This window comes from Neoarius graeffei, chromosome 3 (genome assembly GCF_027579695.1).
Source record: "Neoarius graeffei isolate fNeoGra1 chromosome 3, fNeoGra1.pri, whole genome shotgun sequence".
Taxonomy (NCBI): domain Eukaryota; kingdom Metazoa; phylum Chordata; class Actinopteri; order Siluriformes; family Ariidae; genus Neoarius; species Neoarius graeffei.
The window spans coordinates 118,809,573-118,824,341 of NC_083571.1; the positions used below are offsets into that span (position 1 = coordinate 118,809,573).

The 14,769-nt window shown below is 42.5% G+C and overlaps 1 protein-coding gene across 1 annotated transcript in view; it reads left to right on the plus strand.

Annotated features, from left to right (window-relative positions):
* The window catches only part of LOC132883895 (serine/threonine-protein kinase D3-like), a 105,092-nt gene that overhangs the window by 82,267 nt on the left and 8,056 nt on the right, over positions 1 to 14,769 (plus strand). Inside the window, exons 8-13 of the mRNA XM_060918002.1 lie at positions 60 to 231; positions 733 to 856; positions 1,212 to 1,289; positions 6,650 to 6,926; positions 12,737 to 12,789; positions 13,193 to 13,265. Of these exons, the coding sequence (XP_060773985.1) occupies positions 60 to 231; positions 733 to 856; positions 1,212 to 1,289; positions 6,650 to 6,926; positions 12,737 to 12,789; positions 13,193 to 13,265 (777 nt within the window). The remainder of the gene's footprint in view (positions 1 to 59; positions 232 to 732; positions 857 to 1,211; positions 1,290 to 6,649; positions 6,927 to 12,736; positions 12,790 to 13,192; positions 13,266 to 14,769) is intronic.

A 14,769-nucleotide genomic window follows, 5' to 3' on the forward strand; every position in this document is an offset into this window, starting at 1 on the left:
TGTGTGTGTGTGTGTGTGTGTGTGTGTGTGTGTGTGTGTGTGTGTGTGTGTGTGCGCAGAGCCAGCCAGCCCAGGGATGGACTCTGAGGTCACGATGGAGGTGGACAGCAGTGATGTGAACAGTGAGAGCAGTCGAGGCATGGACGACCCCGAGGAGGTGATCACTCCGGAGGACATGGACGCTCCCTTCATGGATGGAGAAAAGGACGAGGAGACAGTGAAAACTATCAGGTGATTATGGATCCTGTCAGTGTTGTAGTTGAGTCAGTAAACCTCGAGTTCGAGTCCAGCCTCAAGTCCCCAGTGTTGAAGTCCAAGTCAAGTCACGAGTCCTTAAAATTAGGACATGAGTCGGACTTGAGTACTATAAGCCTGGATCCTGTCCATATGTTCATCCCTTCTTCTCAGTTTTTGGACACTTTTCCAACCAGCTTTCATTAAAAAGTGACTCTTAGGAAAAACTACACAAGCAGAGCAACAGTAAATAAAAGTGTTCCTTTTCCTGACAGTGTATAGAAAGGGTGTGTGCTTTGATATCAGAGAAGAATATTTTGGAACAATGACGTTACAGTTAAATGTTTATTTTGGACCAGTGACGTTACAGCAGGACAACACGTATCTAAAATAGCTTCAGGAACTCTTTCAGGCAAACTGGCTTTCCATTTTAGACCATTCTGTAGAAGTGTGTATCTTGCTGATGTTCTCTGACATGTCTGTGTGTCCTGTCTGTAGTCCATCCACCAGCAGTAACATCCCTCTGATGCGTGTGGTTCAGTCCATCAAACACACCAAGAGACGCAGCTCCACCTTAGTGAAGGAGGGCTGGATGGTCCACTACACCAGCCGAGACAACCTGGTGAGAGACCTAACCTACGTAGCACAGGCTTACAGGTGACGAGTTTAAGGAAATAAAAACAATGTAAATTGCGCTGGCATGGAGTCTACAAATCTCCAGAACTGTACTGGAACCATAAACATCATTTTTCCCAAAGACATTGGTTCAGTTGGTATTTTGAAGATGATGGTGCAGAGCGCCGTGTGATTTATTACTCCAAAATCTCCCAGTGTTCATTTGGAAGAGTGCAGTAGAACAGTGCCAGCAGTTTCTCCTTTAATTTGACAGCGATCTGTAAAACTGATGCTGTGTTTAAAAGCAGCGTCCCGATCGTGAATTGCTTGTTGCTGATTGTTGCTTGCTGTTTTTTTTTTAGAGGAAGAGACATTATTGGAGGCTGGACAGTAAAAGTCTGACCCTTTTCCAGAATGACTCAGGAGCCAAATACTACAAGGTAAAGCTCCCTCTGCCCACCATGACAGCAGATTAATTCTCATCTCATCTCATTATCTGTAGCCGCTTTATCCTGTTCTACAGGGTCGCAGGCGAGCTGGATCCTATCCCAGCTGACTACGGGTGAAAGGCGGGGTTCACCCTGGACAAGTCGCCAGGTCATCACAGGGCTGACACATAGACACAGACAACCATTCACACTCACATTCACACCTACGCTCAATTTAGAGTCACCAGTTAACCTAACCTGCATGTCTTTGGACTGTGGGGGAAACCGGAGCACCCGGAGGAAACCCACGCGGACACGGGGAGAACATGCAAACTCCACACAGAAACGCCCTCACCGTAGTCTGGCTAACGCGACTTCAAAGTTCTGCGAGCATTTGGTTTGGCAAAGATATTAAGCCCAACCGTTTCCCAAAGGCGTGGTTGACCCGCCTCCCTGAAATGCCTCAGTTTGCTACTGGTTGAAGCCAGAAAAGGCTGTGACGAAGCTTAAACCAATCACATCACTCTTTCCTCTGACGTATGTGACGCGACGGAAACTGCTTGAGTAACAGGAAGAAGATAAATACCTCCAGGGCTGCTCTTTGCTCCGTTTTCAATGAGAACTTCCCGTTGAATGCTTTCAATACAGCATCTACCGCTGTGCTAAAGGCTTGCCGCTGCTCCATGTTCGTGATGTGAATGAAGCGCTTCCGGCATAGATTCTGTAAACAATCTATGGCTTCCGGTCGCAGTTCTACTACATCACTGCCTTGAACGCGCCTCTACCCAGGGCCGTTGGAGATGCTCAAAGTTGATTGGCTCCCGATTTTTCGGGAGCTTGGAAGAGCTGGAGATAGCTTGCCTTGCCAGACTAAGCTCGCAACAGGCCCTCGTGTTGCGTCACACTTAGGATGGGCAGGCCCAGGCTACCCTTGCCAGCCACAGGGCTCGAACCCGGACCTTCTTGCTATGAGGCGACAGCACTAACCACTACACCACCGTGCCGCCCCACAGATTAATTCTCTTGGCAGTATTTTTTTAAATATAAGGATTAATATTGAGATTTCTGTTGTTGTGTGTCTGTGACCGTGTTATTATCCGCAGCTTTCATTTTGCTTTAATTTTCATGTGTAAATATCCATCAGCAGGTTTTCAAATGTTGTGATCAGGCTATTCTATGCAAACACCACTGCACTATAGATTTACATAATCCTCACACCTGCACTGGTTTTGGCATTTTATATTTTTAAAGGATATGGATTAACTGCAAAAAAAAAGAGGAAAAAAAGAAAAGATCAAAAATTTCACAAGATAAAGCATTTTTGGTTTAATTTTGGTTAACTATAGTGCTTTCTGACACTATACACATACCCCCACCTCCTGGAGCTGTACACTTGATCCCTCCTCCTCAGCTCTCTATAGCTATACACATGGCTCCGCCCCCTCAGCTCTCTGGCAATATACACATGACCCCGTCTCCTGTTGCTATACACCTAAACTCGCCTCCTGGCACCATGCACTTATTCTCACCCCCACAACTGTCTGGAGCTATAAAGCTGGCTCCGCCCCCTCAGCTCTCTGGCAATATACACATGGCTCCGCCCCCTCAGCTCTCTGGCAATATACACATGCCCCCACTTCCTCGAACTGTACACTTGATCCTGCCTCCTCAGCTCTCTATAGCTGTACACATGGCTCCGCCCTCTCAGCTCTCTGGCATTATTCACACAGCTCCACCTTCTGTAGTTACAGTGGTGCTTGAAAGTTTGTGAACCCTTTAGAATTTTCTATATTTCTGCATAAATATGACCTAAAACATCATCAGATTTTCACACAAGTCCTAAAAGTAGATAAAGAGAACCCAGTTAAACAAATGAGACAAAAATATTATACTTGGTCATTTATTTATTGAGGAAAATGATCCAATATTACGTATCTGTGAGTGGCAAAAGTATGTGAACCTTTGCTTTCAGTATCTGGTGTGACCCCCTTGTGCAGCAATAACTGCAACTAAACGTTTGCGGTAACTGTTGATCAGTCCTGCACACCGGCTTGGAGGAATTTTAGCCCGTTCCTCCGTACAGAACAGCTTCAACTCTGGGATGTTGGTGGGTTTCCTCACATGAACTGCTCGCTTCAGGTCCTTCCACAACATTTCCATTGGATTAAGGTCAGGACTTTGACTTGGCCATTCCAAAACATTAACTTTATTCTTCTTTAACCATTCTTTGGTAGAACGACTTGTGTGCTTAGGGTCGTTGTCTTGCTGCATGACCCACCTTGTCTTGAGATTCAGTTCATGGACAGATGTCCTGATATTTTCCTTTAGAATTCGCTGGTATAATTCAGAATTCATTGTTCAATCAATGATGGCAAGCCGTCCTGGCCCAGATGCAGCAAAACAGGCCCAAACCATGATACTACCACCACCATGTTTCACAGATGGGATAAGGTTCTTATGCTGGAATGCAGTGTTTTCCTTTCTCCAAACATAGCGCTTCTTATTTAAACCAAAAAGTTCTATTTTGATCTCATCTGTCCACAAAACATTTTTCCAATAGCCTTCTGGCTTGTCCACGTAATCTTTAGCAAACTGCAGATGAGCAGCAATGTTCTTTTTGGAGAGCAGTGGCTTTCTCCTTGCAACCCTGCCATGCACACCATTGTTGTTCAGTGTTCTCCTGATGGTGGACTCATGAACATTAACATTAGCCAATGTGAGAGAGGCCTTCAGTTGCTTAGAAGTTACCCTGGGGTCCTTTGTGACCTCGCCGACTATTACACGCCTTGCTCTTGGAGTGATCTATGTTGGTCGACCACTCCTGGGGAGGGTAACAATGGTCTTGAATTTCCTCCATTTGTACACAATCTGTCTGACTGTGGATTGGTGGAGTCCAAACTCTTTAGAGATGGTTTTGTAACCTTTTCCAGCCTGATGAGCATCAACAACGCTTTTTCTGAGGTCCTCAGAAATCTCCTTTGTTCGTGCCATGATGCACTTCCACAAACATGTGTTGTGAAGATCAGACTTTGATAGATCCCTGTTCTTTAAATAAAACAGGGTGCCCACTCACTCCTCATTGTCATCCCATTGATTGAAAACACCTGACTCTAATTTCACCTTCAAATTAACTGCTAATCCTAGAGGTTCACATACTTTTGCCACTCACAGATATGTAATATTGGATCATTTTCCTCAATAAATAAATGACCAAGTATAATATTTGTGTCTCATTTGTTTAACTGGGTTCTCTTTATCTACTTTTAGGACTTGTGTGAAAATTTGATGATGTTTTAGGTCATATTTATGCAGAAATATAGAAAATTCTAAAGGGTTCACAAACTTTCAAGCACCACTGTACACATTTCTCCATGTCTCCTCAGCACTCTGGGCCAAAATACACCTGGCCACGCCCCCTCAGCACTCTGCCACTATACATATGGACCCACCTCCTGTAGTTATACGTCTCACCATGTTCTCTCAGCACTTTGGGCCTATATACACCTATCCTTGCCTCCTGGCACCGTGCACTTATCGTCACCCTCACAACTCTCTTGCGCTATACACCTGGCCCCGCCCCCTCAGCTCTCTGGCGCTATACATATGGCCTCACCTTGTGTAGTTATACATTTTGCCATGTCCCCTCAGCACTCTGGTCCGATATACACCTGGCCTCACCTCCTGTCGCTATATACTTGGCTTCATTTCCTCAGTTGTCTAGAGGTGATATAGTGATACACTGGCTCCGCCCCTCAAAATATTTAAATTATGAGATGTTTCAGTCAAAACCCTCATATTGTAAATTTGTGGTTTTAACAGTGTAAACAGATTCATGAATGTAGCATTAAGGTTCTAAATATGTTATTTAGTATAATTCGTAATCACAATATGTAACATGAAAAAAGGATTTGTAGTTGTGGTAAGAATTGTATTTGTCACGCTGACAATATTTGCAATCTCATCTCATCTCATTATCTGTAGCCGCTTTATCCTGTTCTACAGGGTCGCAGGCGAGCTGGAGCCTATCCCAGCTGACTACGGGCGAAAGGCGGGGTTCACCCTGGACAAGTCGCCAGGTCATCACAGGGCTGACACATAGACACAGACAACCATTCACACTCACATTCACACCTACGCTCAATTTAGAGTCACCAGTTAACCTAACCTGCATGTCTTTGGACTGTGGGGGAAACCGGAGCACCCGGAGGAAACCCACGCGGACACGGGGAGAACATGCAAACTCCACACAGAAAGGCCCTCGCCGGCCACGGGGCTCAAACCCGGACCTTCTTGCTGTGAGGCGACAGCGCTATCCACTACACCACCGTGCCGCCCTATTTGCAATCTCATGATGGCATTTACATGTGAATTGTTCTGCCTGTGGATAAACAGTTTCTTTTTACTTCTTTTTTTTTTTTAAGGAGAACAAAAGATAGCGTGAACAAAAGATAATGATAATGTTGCTGTGTTATTAGCCAGAGCTGCGAGGAACAAAAAGGACCACATTCAGAATTCAAGTCCATGCATCAACCTCACAGCAAACGAGCACATTTAAAAGCCAGGAGTTCAGCATGACGCCTTCATCAGAGTATTTTAACGTATTTCTGGAGTAAAACTGCGAGGTGAAAATGACGCACTCCTTGAGTTCCATTTATACAGTTCGCCTGCTATTTCTGTTAAAATACCCAGACTGCTGTCTGTGCATGTGACAATTTTTTACGCCTCTTTCACAGACAGGCAGGGCTATGGGTGGACTTGTGTCTCTCTCTCTCGTTTTCTCTCTGTTTCTCTGCCTACCTAACTCGACACCTCCCAGCTATCTCTTTCTCCTCTTACTATTTTTTTTCATTTATCTTAACTAACCCCATGACCTCTCATAGCCTTTTAGAATGTGACCCCTTACTTTGAAGTGTGATTAGGAAATGTGAGAGAGACAGAGAGAGAGAGAGAGAGAGGTTACAAGGAGTCAGGGTGGGGGTCTTCCCGCTCTCCACAAACTCAGGCGGGTGTTGCTCAGACTGGCAGGCCGCCAGCGTGGCTCGTGCCCGTCCTGCCCTGTAATCCGGCGCCCTCTCATGTGGCGTGCAGCTCTGACCACAGGCAGCTTGGCTCCTATTGGCTGGATCTGCACTCCTTCCCTCTTAAACTGGCTTCTCTTCATGGGCGGGTTGGCCTCAAGGAAGGAAGGTGGGATTTTTTTGGTGTATAACTGAAAGAAAAGCCCTCTCAGTTCATTTCTGAGTAGAGTAGTTGGAGAGAGAGTGTACGGAGTTACAGACCAGCTTTCCTCTTAACGTCAAACTGGAATAGGCCTCAACCTTTGCTACGTCTGTGCGTGCGTGTGTGTGTGTGTGTGTGTGTGTGTGATCCAGGAGATCCCGCTGTCAGAGATCCTGCAGGTGGAACTGGCGCAGGACTTCAGTAGCCTGGCGCAGGGAGGAAACCCGCATTGCTTCGAGATCATCACAGACAACATGGTGTATTACGTAGGGGAGAACACGGGCACGCAGCACACCAGTGCCACACTCGCAGCATCCGGAGTCGGACTGGAGGTGGCACACGCCTGGGAGAAGGCCATCCGCCAGGCCCTGATGCCCGTCACCCCTCAGCCCAGTGTGTGTAGCAGCCACGGCCAGGGAAAAGACCACAGTGAGTAACACAAACACAGACAATGTCTGTCCAACAGACAACGTGACTCATTTGTGTTCCAGTAGTTCCTGCATCCGGTATTATTAGAATTATTCCCATGTTGTTGTAGTTTTGACCTCCTGACCTGTGAGCTCCAAGACTTTGGAATAATTTATTATTCCACATAGTTTAGTTATTTAATAATGTGTGATGCCTTTAATAAGAATAAAGGGTAGTTCTTCGGTAACGGAATTACATTCACAGCAAAATGTTGTAACTTTTTTAGTTGCAGTACTCAAGATAATGGTTAAATAGACGTTTCACACTGCATGGGGTCTCTGTTGACCCTAAAAACAGCAGAGAAAAATTGGCCATGTTTAACTCTGAATGCAAAATCTTTTATGAGGAAAGAAAAGTCAGTAACAGAATTACGTCAGAAAAAAACCTGAACTTTCATTTCTTAAAATTCTAACCAGGATTTTTCTGAAGCTGTAACTGGGCTGAGGATTTTTAAATCTGGTTTTCAGCACATTCTGCTTTGGATTCCAGACTTGAGCAACATCACTGAGCTGACAGGTTAAGGCGATCTTAATCATTTCATAATTTTGGCCTCTTTGCTGAAGAACTGCCCTAAAAACCTATTAATATGCAATACTATTACACACTATGTACATATTACTTACTGTTATAAATATAACAATTAATATGTAAATATAACATCCTTAGTTACTGTATATTGGCTGTATGCATTAGCTAGATGTGCATGTCTTAAAATATTTGTGTAAAATATTACATTTTATTAGTATATTTATTTTTATGCATTATAATATATCTTTTATAATTGTATATATTTTAATATAATTTATAATATTTTATTATTTTATGCATAGTATTTGATATTCACGCTGTTGGTTCAAAAGAAAGAAGGACAGAAATGTGATAGAAAGAAAAAAGAAAGAAAGATGATGATGATAATAATAATAATAATAATAATAATAATAATAATAATGTTTATTACTTATATAGTGGATTTTGCATGCATATATGATGTATGAGAAGAACAGGAGTGTGATTCACACAATGTCTGAGAAAGAGAAAGAAAAAGAGAGGAAGAAGAGCATGGAGGTTTGCGCTACACAATTTACAAAGAAAGGAAGGATGGAAAAAAGAATAGATGATGGATATTGGAAGTTTAAATCATTTTTAAAAGTGTAACCTGATAAAGGACTGAAAACCTCATTTAATACATTCTCTAGAACAAACATATGCTGAGCATCAGCAGTAGCATACTGTAGAACTGAATAATGATTATTAACATATGCAGGCACTCGGCATGTAACCACTGACCCAATTCACGATTCGGTTTTCTCACAAGATATGAAAAAATCGGTCCCCTATGGGTCCGTGTGGCTCCTGCTTATAAATAAAATAGTTTTCTGATCCCATGTCCATACAGTAAATATAGCATATATTTACTCTATGAGGCAGTAGCCACAAAAATGAAGCGTAATCCAAAAATGAACAATTTAAAAAATCACAGAAGTAAAATATACAGAGTGTCTGTACTGTCTATTATTCTACTCTTCCCTCTTACAGTTTTTGAAACTGAAACCTCCGAACCGAGGCTGACACACACACGCTGTCGCCATGACCCAAACTCTTATTTCCTAGAAATGGCCCGGCGCTAGAGCTCAGTAGTCTCAATACTCTTTTCAACAACTTCCTGTAACAACTCGGAAGTGCGTCACATGTCCATCACACATGGGACCACTGGCTGAAGAACATGAGGAAAGGGGGCCGACACGGAGTAGATTTTAAAATAGGAATGCACTTTCCCTCGGTAATCAGCATAAACACGTCTGAAAGCGACTTCTTTAATCTAGTCCGTTTATTTTGAATGGTGAACCAAATTGTATACATTCACCGGCCATTTTATTCGGAACACGTGCATGCGTATGCGCAGTGCACTATTGTTACACTCATTCTTACATTCTTACAACATGATGACATAGTGGCCCCTGTCTCTATGAGGCAGTAGCCACAAAAAAAGCAACATTTATTTACCTTTTTTATCAACTTAAAAATCCTTTTGTTACATTAAAAAAAAAAATTTTTCTTGCATTTTCTTAATAACCAACAATAATTATTTACCCGCATTTGTAAATGTTGGAGTAAAATATAATAGCATATTAACTAAAATATTCCTTTTGCTGCAAATGAAAATCCTCATAACAAATAGTCATTTTCGTTATAAACTTTTATGAACATTTGTACTCCCTCTATTTGCTTCTCTTTTTAATCTTTCAGCAGTCTGTAAAAAGAGAGAGAGTGACGATTTATTGTTAAATCTATTTGTACACGATCACAACAGCTCTTTCCTATTTTAGATCTTTTTTTGCGGTATTAGAGCTGTGTTACTTCTGCCGACGGTGAAGTCACATGTATTCCCGTTATTGTACATTATTGCTGTCTAAACAATGCAGTTACAACTTGGAAAAACTAAGAGATGATGAAGCCTGAGCATAATCATGAGTCATTTTTATTTCATCGATTCAGATCATAAATTTGTATCATGATTTACTATTGCGCACTATATCGTTATATACTTAGCATGCACTATGCTAATGGCTAGCATCTTTTGTGTGTATGACAGTGATTGTTCAGTTAACTACACTCACCCTGATGGTGGAGTATAAATACTGTATATTCACATTTTACCTCTGATTCATTGTCTCTAACCTACATAGCAGTTTGGCGAAATCTATAGCTCCCACTCGATATTCCAGTGACCCAGGATGACCAGTGGGGTGTTGGGTGGTGGTAGAGCCCTACCCCCACACTGCCCTGTCCTGTCCTGTCCTGTCCCCAACAGTGTATTCTGACAAAACACAGTGCAAGAGTGCAAGTCACAGCGATTCCCTATGTTGCTTCTAAATTAACTAACAAAAAAAGAAAAGGTCATGGTAATTTTAAATTGGAGTTGATTTAATGAAACCATGATTCACAAATTATATGTTGTAGGACCATTGGGGGTGTCAACTCTTAAACTCCAAGCTGCTGTCTTTTAGTCCAGATTTGACATACAGTCTTATAGCTACATATGTTTCCTGTTAGTTTCAGTGTAACTACGGAATAATTCATAACAGTTACTGAATAATATGGTTTAGGGTAAATAATTGACTAATAAGCTGTGAGATTAAGATTTTTTGGGCTGGGGGTCTGCAGGGGGTTGACTCTGGCTGCCTTAATGACTTGCGGTAAGCCTGTATTGGCATAGTTGAGATTGTTTAATTATGAAGAAAGAATATGCCAACTATTTACACATCAGAGTAGAGGCATGCATCAAGACTGCGGGTGACCCAACAGAATAAATTGTGGGAGCGGATGGATTTTACCTTCATGCAAGCAAGACCAAGTGGTCAAATGGTCAGATGTGAAGTTAGTGGGACAGATTAAGTTAACTCATATAGGAGCAGATTGTATTCACATGGCTACTGCACAGGGCTGCAGTACCTGCTTTATCATGGCCAGGGTTTGAAAAGCAAAGCAAATACATTCATGACAAAATATCAAAATGAAAATTCCTCCAGGTAGAATTGATCAGAATTCCTTTAGGATCTGAAAGGATTGGTCAGAATTTCTGTAGCGTTTGGTAGGATTGGTCAGAATTCCTTCAGGAATAGACAGAATTTATCAGAATTCCTTCAGATGAGGCAGGATTGGTATGAATTCCTTCAGGAACAGGCAGGATTGGTCAGAATTCCTTCAGGCATAGGCAAGATTTGGTCAGACCACCTTCAGGAGTGGACAAATTTGGTCAGACCACCTTCAGGAGTGGGCAGATTTGGTCAGACCACCTTCAGGAGTGGGCAGATTTGGTCAGGCCACCTTCAGGAGTGGACAAATTTGGTCGGGCCACCTTCAGGAGTGGGCAGATTTGGTCAGGCCACCTTCAGGAGTGGGCAGATTTGGTCAGGCCACCTTCAGGAGTGGACAAATTTGGTCGGACCACCTTCAGGAGTAGGCAGATTTGATCAGGCCACCTTCAGGAGTGGACAAATTTGGTCACGCCACCTTCAGGAGTGGACAAATTTGGTCAGGCCACCTTCAGGAGTGGACAAATTTGGTCAGGCCACCTTCAGGAGTGGGCAGATTTGGTCAGGCCACCTTCAGGAGTGGGCAGATTTGGTCACGCCACCTTCAGGAGTGGACAAATTTGGTCGGGCCACCTTCAGGAGTGGGCAGATTTGGTCAGGCCACCTTCAGGAGTGGGCAGATTTGGTCAGGCCACCTTCAGGAGTGGGCAGATTTGGTCAGGCCACCTTCAGGAGCGGGCATGATTGATCAGGATTCCTTCAAGAGCAGGCAGATTTGGTCAGACCACCTTCAATAGTAGGACAGAAATTATTCAGGAGCAGACAGGATTGATCAGAATTCCTTCAAGAGTGGGTAGGATTGGTCAGAATTCCTTCAGATGAGGCAGGATTGGTATGAATTCCTTCAAGAGCGGGCACATTTGGTCAGACCACCTTCAGTAGTGGGCAGGTAGGACAGAAATTATTCAGGTGCAGTCAAGATTGGTCAGAATTCCTTCAGGAGTAGAAGGAATTGGTCATATCTTCTTCATGAGCCAAATTCATTGTCAGAATTACTTTAGGATCAGACAGGACTGGTCAAAATTCTATCAAGAGTGGTTGGGATTGGTTTGAATTCCTTCAGGAGTGGGTAGGATTGGTCAGAACTCCTCCAGAAACAGGCCAGATTGGCGGATTTGTCAGATTTCCCTCAGCAGCAGACAGGATTGGTGAAAATTCCTGCAGGAGTAGGGTTAAAAATTGCTATACCAGAGCATTGGTCAGAATTCAATAAGATATTCCCTTTCAGATTTAGATCAGATTTATGTTGAAGTCAATCACTGCCATCAGAGCAATATTTGTTTTGTCGGATTCTGAGCGTGTGAAGGTTGACTGCGAGCAAATTTTCACTCAGGGCTGAAATAGGACGCACAGTGCCACTTGGTGCACCGCTAATATGGCACCTCTGGAACTTGAACATGCAGCCTAAGGGTTGATGGGTTGCTTTGTGTACAGATTAACCTCTCCATCCTCATGTGTTGTAGCGTTGTGTATGTTTGCTCGGTCATCAAACTGAACCTGGGAGCAGATTGACATCTCGTGACTGAGACCAGTGGTGCTTTTTTTTTTTAATCTGTGTTTGGAGATCTTACCAGCCAAACTTAATTATTGCCCATGACTTCTATGTGATAGTGTGTGTTTAAAATTGGATAAAGGCTTGATATGGTGTTCTGCTTCAGCAAATACGCCTGGTTTAGCTGCCAGGCCTTGTGGCTCTGTACTTGTGTTAAAACACAAAATTAAACACAGCCATGCTCTGTAAAGGTCAGAGAGGCGTGCGGCTGTGCACACGAGCTTCAGTGGAGTCAAACTGCTGCAGAGCTGCGTGTGTGTGTGTGTGTGTGTGTGTGTGTGTGTGTGTGTGAGAGAGAAACCATGCTTAACTATACATCGTCTTGTTAATGAATAAAAAGTCAATGATGATCCATATTTTGCTTATTGTGGAATATTTCTGGATGAAACGGGTTCAGCGTTTTCACTCAGTGATAGTGGAGGTTGAATGGTGCATGAAGGAAAACATGATGTATTCCATGTGCATGGTGATGGAGTCAAAATCTATATATAATTGCAGCTACAAATAACAGAAAATAGAAGACAAGCTTGTTTTTGCATTCACATACAAGACTTCTTTCTGATATCTGCAGATACCATGTAAATTTCATTTTTAACACTCATTTTTGTTTGTTTGTTTTCCAGAAGAGCTGTCCATCAGCATCTCAGTATCCAATTCACAGATTACAGAAAATGTGGTGAGTGTGTACTATTAAGATAAAGCTCCTGTAATCGTAAGGGTTAAACTTTATGTTGCTTAAGGCCGGCCTGAAATTATGGCAAACTTCCCGAGAGGCATTTCTGTGCCAAGAGCAACTTAATGAGGCACTGCCATGTTCCCGAGCCATCACAGCCCTTTACCTTCTCGTCCAACTAGCAAGAGTGTAAAAAAAGTCAGTCATAGTGCAAGAATCATCACTTTACAAAACTTTGTCTTGCAGTGTGTTTAGTTTATGGGTTTATTTCACCGAAGCAGCGACGTTAAACACAGCTAATGCTTCAATTATAACATCAGGCTTCAGTTATTTCAGTGTTTACAGGACATTGTTTTATTTAAAGCTGTAACGTGCAGTGTTACTGACAGTGCTGTCTCTTTTTAAGGATATCAGCTCGGTCTACCAGATCTTCGCCGACGAGGTCCTGGGATCAGGACAGTTCGGGATTGTGTATGGAGGTAAGTGGATTGTTTTGGGGATCCTAGCTATATTATTGACACTATATGAACACAGTGGGGCGTAATATGGAGCCTTTAGGATCACACTGCTGAATATAAGATAATACAAGACAGGCCAGTATACACTCACCAGACACTTTATTAGGAACACCCATACATTCACCTGCTGTTCTCTAATCAGCCGATCCCTCGATGCGTCAAATCCCACAGATACAAATCAAGAGCTTCGGTTAATGTTCAGAACGGGAAACACTGTGATCTCACAGTGAGGTGTGACTTTCTTTCTCTCACTGTGGTATGGGTGCTGGTTTGATCCAGATGGACTGGTTTGAGTATTTCAGAAGCTGCTGATCTCCTGGGGTTTTCACACACAACAGTCTCTAGAGTTTACACAGAATGGTGCAGAAAACAAAAAACACTGAGTGAGTGAGCGACAGTTCTGTGGGTGGAAACAAACGCCTTGTTGATAAGAGAGGGTCAGAGGGAAATGGACAGGAAGGATATAGTAACTCATATAATCACTCTTTACAACTGTGGTGAGCAGAAAAGCATCTCAACATGCAACAGCAGAACAGAAGAACACATTGGGTTCCACTCCTGCAGCCAAGAACAGGGATCTGAGAACCAACAACACGTTCCTATTAAAGTGGCCGCTGAGTGTAGATAACAACACGGTACAGCACGCTCAGCATCAAGATCAAACTATACAGCATGACTCTGTAGTAGCAGAAGTTGAGTGTGTAGCGGCATGCAGCGTATGTAGATGGAAAGTTATGACTGTATATATTTAAAAAAGGATATAGAGTATGTACAAATATAAAATGATATATGTGAGGAATATATAGCATTTCCATATAAATATAGAAAACGGTGTAATTATATCAAAAGTATACAGGAGTATCGAGTGTATATAATATACAAAAGTATAAAAATTGTATGTATTTATGGGGTTATAGAAAATATATAGACAAAAGTATATGGAGTAGAAGTGAAAGTATGCATGCAGAGTATATAAGGATATAGGAGCATAGAATTTATATACGTTATGTATTTAAAGGTACAATAGTCAATATTTTTTCTTTTTTTTACTAGTATAAATATTGTGGAAAATTTATGTAGAAATTATTATTATTTAAAAAAAAGAATAGTTTAAGCCATTGTATCAGAACAGTGCGTTACGTTGCCAGAGGGGAAAAAAACCTTTGGAAACTTGCTTTCCAGGCCAGAATGTTTGTTTTTATTTGGATTGACATCTTATCAGTCATTTTATAGACACGCCCCCAAAGCCCCATCACATCCTCATAAATCATTATAGAGAAAAGTTGCACATTTAAATTTAAAATTACAAATTGGCTTTCAGGTAGTTAAATGTGAGAGTGTGCTTGAAACCGGGCGGCACGGTGGTGTAGTGGTTAGCGCTGTCGCCTCACAGCAAGAAGGTCCGGGTTCGAGCCCCGTGGCCGGCGAGGGCCTTTCTGTGTGGAGTTTGCATGTTCTCCCCGTG